Source organism: Pezoporus occidentalis, unplaced genomic scaffold (assembly GCF_034315485.1).
Source record: "Pezoporus occidentalis ecotype Australia unplaced genomic scaffold, CSIRO_AGI_Poc_V1 ctg55, whole genome shotgun sequence".
NCBI lineage: Eukaryota > Metazoa > Chordata > Aves > Psittaciformes > Psittacidae > Pezoporus > Pezoporus occidentalis.
Genome location: NW_026915888.1, coordinates 367,211 through 387,426, shown reverse-complemented (window position 1 = coordinate 387,426; position 20,216 = coordinate 367,211). Strand labels below are relative to the sequence as shown.

At 40.3% G+C, this 20,216-nt stretch overlaps 1 protein-coding gene across 1 annotated transcript; it reads right to left on the bottom strand.

Annotated features, from left to right (window-relative positions):
* Positions 1 to 1,781: 1,781 nt before the first annotated feature.
* On the bottom strand, positions 1,782 to 19,601 carry GFPT2 (glutamine-fructose-6-phosphate transaminase 2). The gene is made up of 19 exons (XM_062637983.1): positions 19,416 to 19,601; positions 14,445 to 14,552; positions 13,718 to 13,816; positions 12,895 to 13,020; positions 12,254 to 12,312; positions 11,635 to 11,769; positions 10,049 to 10,110; positions 8,436 to 8,515; positions 8,029 to 8,146; positions 7,204 to 7,367; positions 6,601 to 6,696; positions 6,398 to 6,495; positions 5,937 to 6,057; positions 5,458 to 5,615; positions 5,207 to 5,321; positions 4,557 to 4,684; positions 3,747 to 3,914; positions 3,170 to 3,331; positions 1,782 to 2,616 (listed from the first exon to the last, which is right to left on the bottom strand). The coding sequence occupies exons 1-19, from the start codon at positions 19,420 to 19,422 to the stop codon at positions 2,572 to 2,574; spliced, it is 2,049 nt and encodes a 682-aa protein (XP_062493967.1). The 5' UTR covers positions 19,423 to 19,601; the 3' UTR covers positions 1,782 to 2,571.
* Between the last annotated feature and the right edge of the window lie 615 nt (positions 19,602 to 20,216).

Genomic DNA, 20,216 nt, shown 5'->3' with positions numbered 1-20,216 from the left:
GCTGCAGCTATGATGTCATTATCAACGTCAAGCTGCAGCTATGATGTCACTATCAACGTCAAGCTGCAGCTATGATGTCACTATCAACGTCAAGCTGCAGCTATGATGTCATTATCAACGTCAAGCTGCAGCTATGATGTCATCTTCCCAGTAATGCCCCTTCACGAGTTGCTGTGGCTACAGCACAATGACATCAAGCGTTGTCAGCCTGACACAGCACACTGTGATCACACCATGGCCATCTCGTACCCATGCTTTGGGATGACAGCAGTGTGCCCAGCCCCAAAACGCACGCTGATGCAGCTGCAAGCCCTGACCTGTTGCCTCTGCGGTGATCACTGGGGCATGAACTCCCCATGGTTCTTCCAGAGTGAATGGTTCAGAAGGGAAGGGATTTATTCCCCCCCAGGGTAGCCCAGCTATTTTTGACCCCACTCAAAACTCGTAAGCTTTCTATACATTACCATAGCATCTGCCTTGATGTTAGGAGCGCTTGTTTTTCAAAACAGGTGCTGACTAAAAATAAAGTCCATGTATTTTTCCACTTCTCCCGTGACTAACGAGCTTTCTTTTCTGTGATCTTGGTTCTCATAGAGGATTTTAGGAAAATAAATTGATTTATTAAAAAATTACAATGTAATGTATCACACAGACTAGATAACATCAGTTACTAATTCTAGACAGCCAGTAAAAGAGGGCTTTGCATCGCTTACCAAAACATGTTGGGTACCCAGTTACATATTCTTGGCATCTAGGTCAGATTATCACTATCCTTTTTGTTATGATTTAGGTTCTTTCATGTGGTTATAAAAAGTACTAGAGCAGTTTCCAGTAAGAAGCTCCTGTTACAACAAGCTAGTGTAACACTTTCAAGTTATTAACCTACATAAGTATTCAAACATTTCCAGTGAGAAGCAAGCCTGTAGACGAACATCATAAATAAAGCTTTAGCAGCCAATGATTTAGTTCATAAAATGCCAAATATTACAATTTCTGACTGTTCCAATATAACAAATGAGCAGAGATCTTTGTGTAACAGCCTTATTTCATTAAGGTTCATAAATGCTTCCTGTTGGTAGTTAGTTCATAACCAGCAAAGTGTGCATTTGTAAATATGTAAGTTAATCAAATAAGGCTTTAGTCCTAGCTTAAAGATGTATTTTGCATTCTCTTATTTGCTGGTAGAGGGTGGTGAGTTTTCTTATATATATTCCTGTGTCTGTAGTTTAAATACTACATCAAATATAAATTTATGGCATTTTTTTCTTGGCCAAAGAGGCAACTTTCTGACCATAAACAGCATACGTAATTATACAGACACAGCTTCTATTTTTACTTGCACAAAATTTATTCCTCCATTCATCTACCTTAGCAGAGGGAAAAAGACAAAGGTTTAATCAGTAGCTGGTGTCAACCACAGTAGGAGCTACAATCCGAGATTACACTATTGTTTCAACACATCTGGCAAAACAAAACATCAATGAACAGTCACCACACTGAGTTCTCCTGTACTCCTGTGCAAGCTACCCAAACCTGACACACTATTTTGCAACACATCTGCTGGATAAAGAAAAGTGAGGTGTTTCTACATGGGAGACCTGTGTGACACACAAGAACTAGCCCAAGAAACAAAGAACTCTGCTATCAGGATTTAGGCAAGACTAGGGGAGAACACTGTCACTTGTAACAGAGTACTAAAGTGCTGTACTTCTGTCCAGACCCTAGATAAGGAGGCATCAAGTTCAAAAAAAAAAAAAACAAAACAAAAGAAACATAAAAAAGAAGAATTTATATAATCTTTTAATTGCATTGTAATCTCATTGTACACCACTTGAAAGACATCCAGTTCCATTATTTTGTTGTACTGTACATGTTATGCAAATAAGAGCTGGGGTGGCATACAAAACAAAACGTTGCTCTGGCTTTTCAAATAATTAGTTGAAAGAAGCAGAAATTTAAAACATTGTGGGGAATTGACAGCCACAGAAGAGCCTTGCAAATGACTGGTTGAATATGAAACACAGATGCAGAGGTCGGGGGGGAAGCTAGGGAGGAAGAGGGACAAGTTTCCAGTTTGAAGCTGAAGTAAGAAAAAGAAAAAAACCCTAACAACTGTACACAAGTGTCAACATGCTCAGTATTTACATTCTGAGCATTACCAATGCTACAGATAAGCAATGTACTAAAAAATAACTTAAAGAAAGCTATACAATTGTAGTTATAAATACTATATCTTTAAAACTAGTTAAGTAGTGTAGGCTAAAAAAATGTTCACAGTTACTCTGAAGAGAGCTGTATATATATATTGCACAGTAAAAAAGTTCATTCAGTATACCATGTGTAAACAATTTTTATCTCCTTTGGCAATTTCAGGACTTAGAGGAATAGCAAAAGCACTTGGATACAAGGCACGTCAAAAGCTTTTAAAGCTGCAAGATAAATCCTTGTGACACTTTCCAGTTAGCACTGTCATTCTCTTTAGAAAAACGTGTACTTATCAATTCAGAACAACACATTTCTACAAGTATAACTCAGAGGTCTGATGAGAAAAACATCAGCTGTTCATGGCTGTTATTCTACAGTAACAGATTTGGCCAAGTTTCTTGGAAAGTCCACCTAGAATGAAGAGACAGACTTTCAGTATCTGACAGTAACACTGACATTCTGCATTTCACAGTTCATTTAGTGTGCTTTTTTAGACTTCCTAATGAGTTCTGCTTTGTTCTAGACATATTAACACACACAAGAGACTGCAGATAATGACTCACTGTTGAATTCAGCCTTGCTTCCAAAGCCCTCCTAACAAATGAATATTTGTTTTGCACAGGGTACCTTCCCAACGCAGTCATCATTATCAAACTGACACACCTAGCCAGTGTCAAACTAAGCTGTACAAAGCACTGACCTATTTCATGTTAAAGTGCAATATCACAGTTTTATTTCTCTGAAAAAGTTCTATCTGTACTCTTAACTAGAAGGATACTAATTAGAAAATATATACAGATGAAGAATTAGCACTGAAATGACACCTCTACTACCCCAGTCGCTATAAGCTCCACTATTACCATAGTTCCTTAGATATGCCATATAACTGAGTCTTTCACTTTACACTGATAGGAGGAGGTTTAAAACTGCACTAACTGGAGGGCTAAACACAGAAAGCACTTACATCATATCCTCTGAGAACAGCCAGGTGGAATGAAAGCAACTGGAGAGGAATAACACTCAAGACTCCTTGAAGGCAGTCAACTGTATGAGGCAGCTCAATGGTTTTATAGGCAAATTTTGAGCTTTCTGTGTCTTCTTTAGAACACAGAATGATTGGACGACCCTGTAAACAAAATTTTGCAGTGTTAAGTGAAGAGGTGGCTTAGGACTGCTTTGAAGTATCCATTCACAGCACGCTTGTATGTTTGAAGGCACTCAGGTAGTTAAAAGACAACGCTGGTCTTGCATTAAGCAGTTTTTCATTCACTGGTTTGTGAGACTGCAATATTTTCAACCTATGGAGTTTTAACATTATTCCATGTACTTCAAAAACAAACCAAAAACCTCAAACCACCCACATGCAATCACTTTTCACTAGTGTCGGTAACCTATAATAGCTACCTACAATGCAGATACAGTGTTTTATTTATAATAATTTAAAAAAATCACTAATACATCCTTTTTCTGAGGCACAGCCAGCAGTAATACATCATACACAACCTCCTTCTCTGTTACACTCTGTTAGTTAAACAGCTTACCTGTCGAGCAGTGACCTGTTGCAGAGCATTCTGGCATTTGGTGAAACAAGGATCCTTCATTATCACCATGATAACAGGCATTTGTTTATCTATGAGGGCCAATGGCCCATGTTTCAGCTCACCAGCCAGGATACCTTCAGAGTGCATATAGGTGATTTCTTTAATTTTCTAAAAAAAAAAAAAAAAAAAAAAAAAAAAAAAAAAAAAAAAAAATCATCAAGTTACCAGTAAATCAGATGAGAAATAAAAGCCACAAGAAGCAAAACAGGAAGGTGTACATCTGCCACTTAAATACAGACTCATGGTTCTAAGTTGGTATTTTTAAAGGTCAGCTGGAGGAAGCAGAGCTTGCCCCTTGACATGCATTTGCAGATAAAGAAATGGAGTAGTCAACAGGAACTTTAAGAAACAAACACCCAGCAAAACCTTGGCTAATGCAGTCTACCTTTAACATTTCAAACGTCTGCAGGAGGTGGATGCGTGTCCATGCTACCAAAACGTTCATAACAATTCATGTTTCCTGCATGACCATCTCATCAACATCAGCACACTGTGCTTTTATATATATTTAATAGATTCATTGAACACTATTTATTATGTGAAAGAAACAAGAAACTGATTATTGTATCCAGCTTCACCTTATGTGTTCAATCCAACAGGACTAAATACTCTTAGTTACAGATAGCAGGTTCTACTGCAGTACAATTTACTGCAGCACAATTAAGTCGAAATATTAGAAATAAACTATGTTGTAGAAACCACAAAAGCTCATTTTAAACAACATCTAACAATATATTGAGAAGTTCTTACCAGAGCTCCTTCCAGACAAGTGGCATAATTATACCCACGACCCATAACCAGCAGTGACCTTTGTTTGTACAGTTCAAGAGCTAAGTCGTGTATCTTCTCATCCAAGGACAAGACTTCTTTAATCATCTCTATTGGGACACGTAAAAAGCACCTATTAAAAATCTTTTTAACTGGAAAAGGTAGTTTGCTTGTAGTAGGATGTTCTAATGACCCATTGTCAAACATTCACTTTGCATCTTTGACTGCAGTTTAAGGTAATTTCCCTCCAGCCTTATTTAACAGTAACAAATTTAAAGCAACTATTGGTTTAAGCAGTGCTCGCACATCCCATTTGTATTTCTAAAGGAAGCTTCGAATATCCATTTTAAATCACCAGTTTAGGAGATCAAGTAATGTGTCTCATACAAAACTAATTTACTGTCATTAGAAAACCCAACCCATGAAAACTGTGATCTTCCTGCCAGCTGTCTTGGAAGGGCACTTGTAAAATTGGCCGTTAGTGCAGAAAGTAATAGTCCATTTTTCTTGTATTGTCAGGAGGAGGAGGAGAGTGAAACTTATCAATGAGAAAGAAGCATCCCCAGTAGTATTTTATATTGCCCATTAAACAACATCCCCTATCCCTCCTAAACCCCAAAATATCAATATACCTGGCAATGATTTCAGTCCACTAATGATTTCCTGTCGCCTTTTCTGCAAGGAAATTCTGTCTTCAGACATCATTAAGCCAAACATTACAAGAGACACAAACTGGCTGGTATAAGCCTGCAGACAAAACAAAACATTTAGCAGTTAAGTCTGCAGAGAGTTCATATGAGCTCAGTTTGAAGTGCTACAATTAAAATTTTAATTGGATTCCACAGGGCTGAAGTATGAAAGTCAGACCGTGAACAGCAATTACCTTTGTGCTTGCCACACCTATCTCAGGTCCTGCATTGATATGTACACCACAGTCAGTTTCTCTGGATATTGAGCTTCCAACTGTGTTTGTGATGCCAACTGTTAGAGCACGACGGTCCTTACAATACCTCAAGGCCATAAGCGTATCTGCAGTTTCGCCTGGAAAACATTTACATCTTGACTTCAGGTTGACAGAGGATAATATTAATTCCTGAAAAGCATGATTCCTGAAAAGCATTAAAATTCTACACAGGGTGTTCTAAGTAACTGCAGCCACAATGCAAAATGCAACTGAAAACAACCCTTCATCACTCACTCATTGTCTATGTATTTGAATCAAGCTGGAAAGAAACTTGAATTCAAGCCAGATCTGGCCCATTAGCCATCACCCTCCTTTGCAGCATGCAGAAAGTAACAAATCATTGGCTCTTTATTCTAGAGTTTGCACTCAAGTGAAGACAAACAGTAAACACAGCTTACCTGACTGACTTATAAAAAAGCACACATCATCTCTGAATACAGGTGTGTTTCTATCCAAGAAGTCACTAGCAAGTTCCACCATCACTGGTAACTCAGTTAATTCTTCCAGTACTTGTCGAGTCTGTATTCAAGCAGCACACGATATTTGTTACTACTGCCACCCATAAAAGCCTTGATATCTTAAAAGTCAGAGATAATCTGAATGGATTCTTATTATAATAACTGGTAACTACAGCATACCAGAGCTTTAAAAAACAAGATGAAAAAAGTGAATTTCTAGCATGGTGCATAACAGCATCAGAGCATTAATAAGTACTGTTGCACAAAGGAAAACTAAAAGGGTGAGATCCCTCAATTAAAGCCAAAGTTTGAGATACAGAAGAAAAAGCAGATGAAAAACTAGTGTCTATAAACCCAGCAACCATGAGTTAATATATGCATTTAGCTAAGGCTGTACATACAGCAACTGCAGCATGGTAACTGGTCCCACAGCCAATAATGATCAGCCTTCGGCATCTTCTGATTTCTTTGAGGTGATCCTTCAGCCCCCCCAGGAGAACTGTAAACAAACAAGCAAGAATATATCAGTGGTGTATTTTATGTTCTAGCTAACATGTTCCAAATGTGCAGGCTTAGTGCAGCCTGAGTGGCTGCTCTCAGTTACCTGTGCTGCTCTCAAAATTCACCCTGCCTCTCATCGTGTTCACAACTGATTCTGGTTGCTCAAAAATTTCCTTTTGCATGAATGCACTGAAGTTCCCTGTTTAGAAAAACATTACATGGTTAAGGTTCTGTTTGTTATTTGAAGTCTATTACAGTTAAAAAGAGACAATTTTTAAGATAACCTGCAGTAGCGAACTGATTTGACTAGGTTAGCTTAAACACAAGCTTAGGAACAGGCGAGAAGAAGGGAGGGATCGGTAGTTCCTCTATTTGGTTGGTTTCATTTCTTAACTCTGACAAGGTAACTGAATTCCTTTCTAAGTAAACTTCTGTATTACACTTCAGTTCTCCATTTACAGTGAAAGTAACTATAACATGTTAACATTAGTTAACACTAAATATTGAGAGCTTTTCCAAGGCTAAAAATGTGTAAGGTCCCGCACCACCCATCTTCCCCTGGTCTTAAAGCTTGAAATTGTCAACTCCCAGCACAAAAAGCCTTAATATCAGGTCATTTTCCCAACAAATTAGCAGTTTTTTGCCTTATCTACTACACAGTCAATATCAGCTTTTGATGATACTTGCTTACAGATGTTCAACCCACCCTTCATGATTTGCTGCAATTCCATCTGCAAGGTCTGGATGACCCGGGAAGGATCACCACTAGCTGAACGCTCAAGACGGTGAATTGAAAGCTTCCCATCAGTTACTGCTGCAATGTCATCATCTTCTAAGAAAATTACTCTGTTGGTATGTTCAATGATAGCACTACAGGAAAAAGCAGAAGCAAAACAAACCTGACATGTCAGTAAGAGCTGGTAGCAGGATTCAAAGCAATTAAATATGCCATACAGCACTTCCAGCTCCCCTTCCATCTTCCTTTCGGACATCACTACAGATAGAGCAATCTTAAAGGAAATGGCTCCATCTGCTGCTCCTCCTGCACTCTCACAGGAACCTGGAGCAGAAGGCTCGAGAACCACAGCATCTTGCATCAGCAAGTTCCTGCTGATCTGACCTTGCCAACCTGATGGACCCCTAATAAGGCCACAATCTTGTTTCTGAGACAAATGCATACCTGATGTCCAGATTCCTGCTGAGCTATTTCATCCTCTGATAGATTAAAATACCAAAACCTAGACTAACCTATAGTTTGCCCAAATACTCAGGTGATGGTGTCTATTTGTACCAAACTTATCTTCATATGCTGGATGTACTTTATACAGAGGTTAACAACTGGCAGATATTGCAGATGTTTAACACTGATGTTAAACCTTCACATTTTACATTCTTAGCCTGGGGGCTTTATGAAGTTGCCTGGATTAGAAGCTCTTCTGTCAGAAAACAATTGTACAGCATGAGATTTCCAGAACTATCTTACTTCTAAAGAAGTAAAGTATTTTGAGAAACACTTAAGGACTTGTACTACCTTGCATCTGAAGCAAAGAAGAATTCTACTGCCTTATCCCCAACAGCATGAAGGCAGGTAGAGCTGTCCAGTCTTTTCATTCGTGAATTGCACATGTTCTTCACATTCTCAATGTTGCCTGTGAAGGAAATGAGACACTTTAAATGCAAAGCCAGATTTGTTCAAGTTAAAAGATTACAGACTATACAGGTTCAAGGTATCAGAGTTACACAAGTATTTTGAGGGGATGGGATTTTTACATGAACTACACATTTATCAGTATAAAAATATAATATCCTCAGCTAAAAAGCTATTTGGGATATCAGATGGTAGTTTTATAGTAGAAAGAGCAATTAACCTAATTTCTAATTGTAAAGTAACAACAATTTTAATTCTTAAAAATAATGTAATTGGATTTCTCAACTTACATGTTCTATATAAAACAGGAATCTGGTCAGTGGAGAGCTTGTACTTGCTTCTAACCCCAATGAGCAAAGGACTCCCTCTCCTACAAAGGGAAAACACACAAGTTTAAAAGGAGAAAAGTGCATACAAAACAGTCAAAGGACATCTGTGAAGTTGAAAGACAATATCCCATCTAGCTTCCTAAAGAGGAAGATTCTCTTCAACCCTCATCCTAATGCCATTATGTGGCAGGAATTATATAAACTTGGCTTGTTTCTGTAAGATTTGCCAAATATAATGATGTGAATAAGTACCACAATGCCTCAGTCTTTCCCCATGAACTGCACCTTGGTAGAGGAAAACATATATGAACTAGTAATTTTCCTTCCAGTAATCACAAAAGAGCTTAGCGCAGGCCCCAGTTTGAATACCTTTATTTAAATAAAGCTTACTCTTCTTTAGTGAGCCAGCACTAAACTCCTGTGCTCTTTACTATAGAAATTCTGTTTCAAACTTTAACCTTTTAAATTCAGAAATGTCAACTATCACTACTACACCTCTGAAGCTATAGAATATTCAGGTCATTTTGAAATTATAAGGCTCACATGCCACACTGAAGAGATTAAAATAAAATTAAAGAAACCCCACAGTAATAAAAGAGTAATTCATGCACACACAGAGCCTCAAGTTACAAGTTTAGCTTCTCTTAATCCCCTCACTCCTGAAAACCCTACCCTGAACCACGTATAGAATAGATCATTTCAGAAGATGTTCTCCAGTTAGAGTGATGGTACAGCTGGCTTTTCCACAATTTTAATATAGACCCATTTTAGGGCACAGAAGCAATAGGCTTTTTGGTTGTTGTATAAAACAGTCTTTATTCCCGCTGCTAATTCACTTGCTACTTTAATATCTTCACATTTCCTGAAAGGTGTTTTCCAAGTCATAAATAAAAGCAGAACTTATACAGAAAAAAAAAACCCTCATAAATTCTACAACCATTATAGAACACTATTTGTATAACCTGTTTGTATGATGTCACTTTAGCCAACCTGAACATGCTTATCTCAGTCTTTATTCAATGTGAAGTAAACTTGAACGATACTCTTCCCCCTTTTTTTGATATACAAGTGTTGACACACTCTCAATACAACTGCAGCAACATAAGATACACTGAGTTTCTTTATTGACACACTGTAACAGGTACCAGAACACACTATGGGTGGTATGTTCCAAGCGGGTGGTTTGAATGAGCTCTAACCCAATGTGTATTTGCATGAAGCGAGAGAACATCATCTGGTTACTTTTCACTATTGTCTTTGCATCCTCCAAAAGTGAATAGCCACAGCTACTTTATTAAACAAAATAATGTTAAAGACTATAGAGAATCAAAAGAAGCCTCTGGAAATTTGGTGACCTGCAGTTAGCACAGCTCAAGTTATATTTAATAGTCAGTTGAAGAGTTGCTCAGCAGAATTTTGCTGCATTTCGAAAGGATTCCATTAGTGTGTTGCCTTCTGAGTTTTGGTTAATTAAGCACTTTAAACATCAGTATTGTAGTATCTTTAAGAGATGACACAGTTATTTTTTACCACCTAAAAAGCTTAAATTATGCATAAAATGGACTTTTACTAACCTGGTAGCAACAGCTTCACCTGGGTAATGGATGCTCTTGAAAACCAATGCAAAAGCACCTTCCTGGAAACCATGCAAACAAAAGAGAAACAAAAAAGCTTTAAACAACTTATCTCGATTAGTTGCATCTCATTGAACTGGGGCCCCTCTTCCTGAGGTGGCTGTGAAGGAAAGCTCTTTACTACTATCAGGAATCTCTTCCTGGAGGGCAGACTGCACCTTTAAAGGAATTGGTTATGGAGCAGAACAAGCTAAAATGCACGTACCACTGCAACAGCTGATAGATCAGGCTGTGAGCACTCAGCCTTTCTTCAGAAATAAAACCAATGCGTCCTAATGCAAGGGTTAAGAAAATCTCCGAGATGTCTAACAGACTTCATGTTGATTAAGAGTAACATTTACTTTCAGAAAGATTTGTAATATGAATGTGCATGTAGCTGCATTTTATCATGCATTTTCAGCTAAGATTCTGGAGTTACTGCTTCTAGTTTAAGAAGAAAATTCTCATTAATGTATTTTAAAAATAAATAAGAAAACCTCCACCAAAAAAACACCCAAGCAAAATCAACAGTGAAAGCGTTAAAAAGCAGGAACACAAACAACCACTCTATAGTATTACCACAGCTTGCAAGCTTTAAGAGTATTCCAAAAGCAGGAGCAAACCCTCCAATGTGCAAACAGAAGAGAGATGGTAACAACCACTTCTCCCACAGGGACTCCAGTCAGACTGTCACAGGGACTCCAGTCAGACTGTCACAGGGACTCCAGTCCTGTGGTCAGGTGAAGTCACCCTTTCCCTGAAAAAGGTGGTTGCTATTCCCTCTTGCCCCATAGAGGTCTTTACTTTATGTGTATTCCAGCCCTGCTCTAGGGGAATCTTACAGAGCTGCTTCAGAGAGGAGAAAGGGGAGGTGAAAAGAGCATAAGAAACTGCAGGAAGGGGAGGGAAAACATCTGCCCGGAGACTGGGGGAGAAAACAAAGCAAGCTTTCTCCAAGTCTGTAATGCATCTATCAAGCATTCACAGACTAAGTAACAGTAGATTCCCACTTCACAGTTTGGAAACTTGCTACACGGTGAATCGGTACAACTTGTTAGATCTATTTCCAGATAGGGGAGCCAAGGCACTAGACAAACTTGAATCACAGCAGTGTTTTAACATGATCAGAATAGCCTTTAAGAACACACTGCCCTTTATGAAAGATTTCAACCCCCAGAGACTCCTATGATTTTTTTTTAATGAAACTGCTTCATTAAGAAACTGTAACACCCTCTTGCTTAAAAAAAACAACCCCAAACAACCAATCAAACAAACAAAAGAAACCCAAACCCACCAAACAAAAGAACACTACTAATGCCATTTAAAGATTTACCATTGAAAAGCCTCTGAAATTTCCAAAATTTTAATCTCACTTCTTGGTCTATCAGGCATTGTTTAGAGGCAAAAAAAAAAGTGTTACATGCAGCACCTTCTAAGGACTCCTGCAGAGGATCTAGACGCATCAGTGCATCCAGATATACTAAGAAATACTAAGAAACTCTACAAATAGCTTATATTATAGTACAAGAAAGGAACTTCCCACTTACCAACTGCTGAATAACTCTTTCTACCAAGGCTGAAAAACTGGTGTCCTCACTCTCTCTGTTGTCATACATGTATTTGATCAATTTAGGGATGGTTTCTGTATCCGTTTCAGATTCAAATTCATAACCTTTGCTCTCCTGAAATATTATATAAACAAGGAAAAAAGGTTTTCATCCTCAGGCAAGAAACACTGAAGAGCTTCTTGGCTGCCTTCCACCAGAAACTGCACAGTAAGACAGACTGCATGGAGCACTACACTGGACTGGTAGATATAGATCGTTATAGACAAAATATAAAGACTTATTTTGCCATAGCTACTTTCAGAAATACTATGATAAAACATGTAGTAAAACTTGCTTAGCATCTGCCAAGCAACAGGAGACAGGAGAGAGCTGAGTCCACACACCCTCTCAAAGAATTTAAGTGCAAATTGTTACTTCAAGTACTCTGCATTTAGGATTACAATAAGTTTACCAGCACCTGAGTAATTTTTGTTAGGTACACTCCTTCACACTACTATTTGATAGATGAAACCAAGAAACTTGATTTCAGATTCCAACAAATTCATGAAAAATCTGATGACGGTTGAGCAGTTGTAGAAACAAGTTGTCACAGACTCACCAGAAACTTTCTCAGGTCCTTATAATTTGTGATGATTCCATTATGGATAACAACAAACTCTAAAATGAAATATATACATATTCATCAGTAATGAATAATTAAGATATTTAACTTAGAATACAAAATTATGGGGTAAAAAAAGCAGCTCAGAAGTACACTAGAAACTGCCTCCTATAGCTTTCAGACCTACAGTTTATCACAACATGGACAAAAGAAAGTGGAAGCTTACAAATTCTAGAGGCATACAAAGGTTGCTCCAAATCATTAAGACAGTTTTAAACTACACCCAGTAAAATGGCACCAAGCCATCTCACATGAAAAATGATACATCTCCTTTTTCCAGCCCAGACAATATCAATGTGTTTACATTTTCAGTCTTACCTTTTAAAACAAGAATGTTGTAGTTTGACTAACTTGCATTAGTTTTCAGAGAACAGATTTCATTAACCTTTTACAGTGCCACTTTAGCCTCAGAAGAGGTTATTTGGTTGTGAAAGCATCTAACCTAGGTGTAATGGCAACAGCTTAGCCTTAATGTACAAAACAGACACTGTAACACTAGTAAGAAGAGAACATATGTACTATGTGGATTGAACCATTTCAAATTCATACAGTTTCATAGTGCTGCAGAGATTACATACCATTCCTTTTATCAGATCTCTGAGGGTGACTGTTTATTGCACTTGGTACTCCATGGGTCGCCCAGCGAGTATGAGCAATTCCAAAATGTGTTTCAAAATCTGTTTTTGAATCCAGATCATCTTGTTCTATACAAAAAAAAAAAAACATCAGTTTACTGAATATTCATATTCAGTATATAGAATATAGAGTCTCTCTCACACACACACACACACAACTAGTAAAACACTAAGAGAATTCCTACAGGCAAATATCTGAAAGTTATCTTTTGCCTTGCTTTTAAACCATTTGCTTTCTTGATGTTACACTTCAGAGAGTTCAAGCTACTGTGATTAAAACTTTGTTTGCCAAGACTCAAGCCTTTTCAGCCAATACTAACAGCTAGGCTAACAGACCACATTACTACAAATTATAATGTAAACGTATTAAAACACAACTTCAGCTTTTCACAGATGGGAGCACTGCATAAAGCAGATTGTGATGACAGCCAGCTGCTTAAATGGTCGTAAATTCTGTCAGAGTCCGTGTTTCAGTGTTTCACAGGAATGTCTGAGTAAAGCACCAAGGGAGCCCAGGTCTTGAACAAAGAAGCAGCCAAAAGAGGGGAGAGTAGACTGATAATGTCACAGCACCATACTCAAAGATCAGCTTGCTTTTCCAGTGTAGATTTAGGGGAACAAGCAATTTATCTGCCATTGGATTACACAATGCAGTTATTTCTGGTACAAAACCATAACTGTAATCTCATGGTCTGACTTTCTGCTGAAATGCAGATGATAGCTGACTGGGAGGCCAAAGTAAAGGGGTAATATTTAAGATACTTACTGTACAACTCTTCTTCCAAGGCCTTTACTTTTCCTCTTTTCTTAACTAGTTTGATGAACCTTTCTTTATCCTCATTATTATTTCCATCAATTGCCACTCCTACAGTATAGGACACAGTCACAAGAGTTATTTAAAGCATGAAATACAGTGGATGAAGAAAAGGCTGAGAAAATACAGACAAGCACATATTAGTGAAACAATTCTTTTTAAATCATCCTTCAAATTGAAATAGTTGAAGTCTGTTGCTAGACCTGTGTATGTTCAAATCAAATTAGACGAAGTCTATATCCATTTGCACAGATGAAAATACAAATGTGTCATCTCCAATTTTGCTTGAGGACAGACTGATATATTTTGCCTGACGAAATCAGCCAACTGAAAGCTAAAGAGAAGTTTAAACTTCCTCATCCTTTCACTGGGACACACATGCACAAAAAAGGCTGAGGCACAACCTACACGACCCAGCATGGAGGCCCGCTTCCTTGCACCCTGTTTGCTTTGTGTACTAAACCTCAACCTCCATCTGATCAGAGCGCTAAATACCCAGTTTAAAGTCAGGAGGAAAGCTGAAGAAGGAACTCCAAGAATTAAGGTAATTGGTTCTTGTCTTTTAATCTGCAGGATAAAAAGGAAAGAAAAATCCAACATGCAGAAGTTGAAAGTACCCAAAAAGTCACGCAAGAAGCCATAGGTTGCCAAAATTGATTTGTTGAGTTAGCTCACATACCTGCGGAGTCATATCCTCTGTATTCCAGCCTCTGTAATCCTTTTATCAGGGTTTCAAAAATTTCCTTCCGAGTCCGAGGCACTCTGTAGTTTAGATAAGCAAAAATTCCTGTTTAAAGAAAAGAGGGGAAGGGGGCAGAGGGGGAAAGAAGCAAAGATTTATTTTAGAGTTTGCATCCCTTCAGACTCAATTTAAGACCCTTTAAAACTAGCACCACAAAGAGGTCCTAGGGGAACGCAACCTCCAATTTAGTACAATTCTTCCTACTGGGTTTTTAAATGGAAGGTTCTCAAATACAGTAAATGAATCAGGACCCTCATTTTTGCTACACAACACATACATTTTCCCGGCCAGATTTACTCTCCTCATGTTACCCACCAAGAGTTAAACAGTTGAGAGAGCTTAAAAAATTTCTGCTTTCCATGAAAACCACCAACGCTGAAAATGGGAACATTGTGATCTATTTCATATCCAGACATTCAATGAAGGAATATATTCACCAGTACTAACACAAGGAGACTTTTGTAATCAAAGTCATGGCCTTAAATACCCATGGGTAGGTACTAGGCACAACATCTATTTCTGAAAGGCTCCAGCTTAATCCTTTATACAACAGTCACTTCAGCGGGAAAAGAATAGAGAATAAAACAGAAAGAAAGGGCAGAAGTCAAAAGGATAGGACAACAAAGGAAAGAAAGAGAAGACACAAAAACAGGGTCACCCAAAACCCAAGCCTTCACCCTTCACGCTGCCTCAACACAACACTGCCTGCCAAACCAAACTCAACAGAGACACAAGATCCCTTTGCTTGCCCCGTATTACTCAGGTCAACTCTTACACAGGCATCATAAAGATGTGAACTCGCTCCTTGCCTACTTGGCAAACAGAGTCTGGAAGAGTCTGAAAGTCTGATCCCTCATCTCTTGAACAGACCAGTCATCAACCAAGAAGTGGCTTTTTTAGTTTTGGGGTAGGTTCCCCCACCCTGTCCCTGCACATTATTCTCCTCTTTTTCAAAGCAAAAGTACACAAAGATTCTTTCATTAGGGGGAGTTTGGGGGATGTTGGTTTAGCTTTAGAAAAGGTGCAATCAAAAGGTCACCTGCAAAGGAAAAAACAGCCATTCATTTTCTCTGCCTACTCCTCTCCCTGGAACTTTGTAGGATCGATCAGACCCTTTTATTAACTTTTGCAAACCTGTACCCCAATAAAACAGAAACATTTCATTCACCATTTCAAACGTTTCTCCAAGCAACAAGTCAGGAGTGGGGACTACAGTTAGCAAAAACCAGACTTCAGGAGCTCAAAAGATAAGCAGTTCAGACAATCAAGTGTTTTAAACAGAGAAAGCCTTTGTTTGAAATTTAACACCCTCTTCCCCTTCAATTAAGGCTTTTGAACTGTAAATGGCTGGAGTGAAGCAGCTGTTATAATGATACACCAATAAATCTCCCTTATAAATATGGTCGTGAATTCAGTCGCTCCACTGGTTTTAAGCCATTAATACTGTTGGTTTGACAGTGAGGCTAAGGGACTATTACATCGGTCTCCGGATTTTTCTTGGAAGGATTAAAGGGTGCAAAATGCTTTCCTGCTACAGAAGTGAGATTTATGAGGAGCTCACCCTAATTATTTCTAGAGTGTCCAGCATTAATGGAGATAGTAAAACAATAGTTGCATTTAAAGAGGTATTTGGGAATTTGAGCAGCTAAATACTGTTCTTCAGGGTTGCTTTGAAAAATAATGCCTCTGGTTATATACAGGCACTTCAGGCTGAGAGCCTGCTGATCTTTTTTCCCCAGCAGATGTTTACCGTTCTCTGGCACTAACCATGAAGCTCAATCAAGAGCAGCATTCTTCAATTTCTTCAATACAAATGTCTCAACATCATTCCAAAGCATTGCTACACACCTCATTTCAGATCCAGCTCTATTTTCTAGGCCAGATTTCACAACGTATTTAAGACACAGCAGCCTTGTATGTTCCATGTGGCAAATCTGACTACACTGAGCTCCAGGAAGACCTTTCCTTCGGGACAGTCCATACAATGGTACCAGTGTGCTGCAATTGTTATAAAGATCCTTGTTTCCAAGGAACTGTAGCTGTGCTTCCACATATGTGACTTAGAAGACACAGAAGTCACCAGAGGCCATTTACAATGAAAGCAATAGCTGCAGCCTGACCTCTCAAGAAACATATTATAAACTCTTCCAGTTAAAGGAAGTAAATCTTTATCTCAGCACCGTTTCTCTAGTAATTTTCTGTTTCGGGATTTATCCACTTGCATATTTTATCCCTACTTAGTCATTATTTTGGCTAGAATTAAAGCACATTGCTCAATTCTTGTAGAAACAACTGCTGATAAAGTCTTCTTCTAGCTTAATTCCCTCTGGAAGGAAACTAGTATGACTGAATCTTAGTTGAATCACTCTCATGATAAGAGCTTTGTGATGCTCACAAGTTACGTTATATTGGCCTCCCCAAGGTATTAGATGTCATTTCCAGAGTTTGCATCTCTCCTCCCCAGTGAAACCCAAGCACATTGTAAGCTAATACAATAAAGTATGTATCAAGAAAGCCAATGTTTAGTTGTCAGCACAAGAGAAGCAGTGAAATACTTTCTTAAGTCATACAGACAAGCACAGAATCCAGTGAAAGCATTTAAGAAGTGTTTCACCAGGGCATTGCTCTCTTGATCCAGATGCTAAATCTAGCTTATAACTTTCCATAACTACAGAGTTTTCACAGAGCATGAAGTAGGTCAACCATGTACAGCTTACCTTTAGAATCAGACACTCAGAGGTTGTTAAAACATTCCTAAAACCAGCTTTGATCATGTGCAGACACTGGAAGCAAGGCTCTCCCTTCATGTGCCTATCAAGACTTTTAGAGTGTCCTCTTTCCCTCTCAGGACTGCAAGCAACATGTCAAGAAGAGGAAAAGTTCACGGAGTATTTTTTTGGGAGAAAAAGCACAGGAACTCTTGCAATTGCAAGACTTCACCAAAATCAAGAAGGGGGCAGCCTATACTTGAAGTTTGAACAAAATTAATTCTTTTTTTTCTTTTAAATAAAAGGATGCCTCTACTGGGGTAGGCACATTGCTGATACCAGAAACTTGGCTTTGAGAAAGCCCCAGTCTCAACTTTATATCCTGGTGAAACTAATTTTGATTTAAAATAGGTAGATCATCAATTTATGAGATCTTACCTGGGTTTAAAACCCTGCATACTTTTGTTACTCTATCTTCTTAACATATGAATGTGATAACATCTCAGCTTTGTTTCCTAAAGAGCATGCTTATGGCAATATTTAATGACCCCATATTTTCAAAGCGGAAAACAATGGGTTTAAATCTTATTGTGTTACCTGAAGCCAGAGAAAACACAACAGGACATATTTTCAACACTTAAACCTGGAAAGATATGCAAAAATAAACCCAATAAAAGGAAGTAATTTAGAAACTGTCGGTTGCAACCTCAAGAACTCCTGCACTTCCTACAGCAGATCAGCATAGCAAAGACATAGGACATCTTTCACTATAACAAACGTAAAGTGAAAGGTCTCCAAATGTTGCTAGGAAGAATACCAGCACCATTCTCACTGCACTTTATGAACTGCTGCACTCTCTGCCATAAGCCAGCTACTCCACCCCAAGCTAGACGTTTTAAAAGTCATTTAACACTGTTAATACCCTCATTTTCCAATCAATATACAGCCCAGATACGCTAAGGTTTTGATATTACAATCACTGCCCAGTGCTTGCCACCAATACCTTTGCTTTGCTTAGGCACTGAGCCAAGTCTCTCACCTGAAAGGGTTTTGTTTAGAAGACACATTTGTCCCATCTATAATGACCTGAGAGCTCAAACAGGAACACCTCGTGTCCCTAAGCGAGTGAAAGACACTTTGTAGGCTCCTTGCTCTTTCTGAGGTTACAATTAAAGAGGATGCGGAGGCAGGAAAAAGATATCCAGCTCAGAAAGCACGTTTTTAGGAGCAGTAACTCAACTCACTTTCAGTCTGCCCCTCACAAAAGAGGTTTTGTTCATAATGGCTGAGAAGTACAAGCACAAACTTTTCTTCTTCCGATGAAAGTATCCTTCCAGACCCGAGAGGGGGCTTCAGTCAAAGGATAGGTGAAGTTTCACTAACACTTCCTCCATAACTAAAATACATCGCATTAGCAGCTGCTGAACCTGCACTTTGATTTTAATCCAACCTAAAGCATATCCAGGCAATTGTATAAAAGTTGCAGATATTATCTCCACCATCTCATCTTTATTAGATAAAGGAAGTTGAATAAACTCTCAGCAGCTATGAATTAAGCTCCTTCTCAGCCTTTTGTTTGAAAACCACAAAATCTTTCTATCGCCGCAGTTGGGAAGTGGCTCACAACTAATCCTTGGATTCGCAACGCCAGCGCCAAGCGCATCCAGCAGCCCGTGAGCCGGCCGAGGCGGTGATGCGCTGAGGCACCTGGCCCAGGAGGGGCAATGGTTAACAGCGAGCCCTGATACCCCAGAGGAACCGGGAACGGGACGGTTGTCCTTCTCAAGACCTCGGGACAAGCCGCCGGGCACGGAGAACACGGAAAGAAAAGGCTGTGGGGAGCAGCAATGCAATCTCCTCTCCTCGGGAGAAGGGAGCGGACAGAGAAGCTTTACCTTTACCTGCCGTCGCCCCAAGGCCAGGTCATCTTTCCTTCCCAACCCACACAAAGGATGCGGCGCGGCCAGTCCCGACAGACCCCGCTGTGGATTCCCGCAGCCCCGGAACCCGCTGTCACCCCGGGGCAGCCGGACACCTCTCGGTTCAGGGACAAAGCAGCTCTAGTCCCGCAGCCCGGCACAAGAGGCGGACAGCCCCGGGCACAGCCCGCTTTGTCAGCTCCTACCAGCGACCTCCCCGTGTGGGCCCCCCGCTCCGTCCCGCCAGGACGGCAGAGCCCCACGGCGGCCCCGCCACTCACCGCACATGGTGGCACCACCCGGTCCTTCCCGCTGACAGGAAACGCGGCTCCCACCCGACGGCCTCGGCCGGGGACTGCCGCCGCCCCCGGCTCTTATAGCGCGGCCGGGCCGGCCCCTGCCTCCCTGCTCATTGGCCGGGGAGCGGGCGCTGGGGCCGCTCCGCCGGGGCCCTCAACGGGTGCACGGCGAGAGCAGAGCCCCGGCGAGGAGGGGGCCGCGGCGAGGCCTCCCGGGCTGCCCACACTGCGAACGGGGTGAAGCAGCCCGGGAGCCCTCGCCGCGGCCCCGGAGGGCATGGGCAGCCATTTCCGGGCTTGGATTTTCCAGCCACAAGCGTTTATTAGAGCCATGGGTTCAACAGCCAACTTCATCTGCACAGAGGGGACCCAGGGAGCCTGTGTTAGCGAGCAGCTGAACAATGGCCAAAGGCGAGGGTCATCACCTTCTGCCTGAAGGAGAGCCCTTCTCCACAGTGGTCAGCCTCTGTGGGCTCTTCCATTTACTTGGCAAGAAAGAAACTGCTGATGGGCTCCAGGAATCTCTTCTTCCCGGGCTGGGGACCCTGTGGGGGAGAGGAAGGCCACAGGACCTGGCCCAGCCATTACTGTCCACAGGGCACAGCGCAGGTTCAGTTCTGCAGGCACGGCCCATGCAGCAGGCTCGGGCTTTGTCTCCTACAGAAACTTGCAATTTCATCTCCTTGGGAGCCTCCTCCAAGCAAAGGGAATGGTGACTTATAAAGCCAGTGCCATGCTTAGGCTGCAAGCATGCACAGAAGTAGCTCAAGCTGCGCTTTGAAC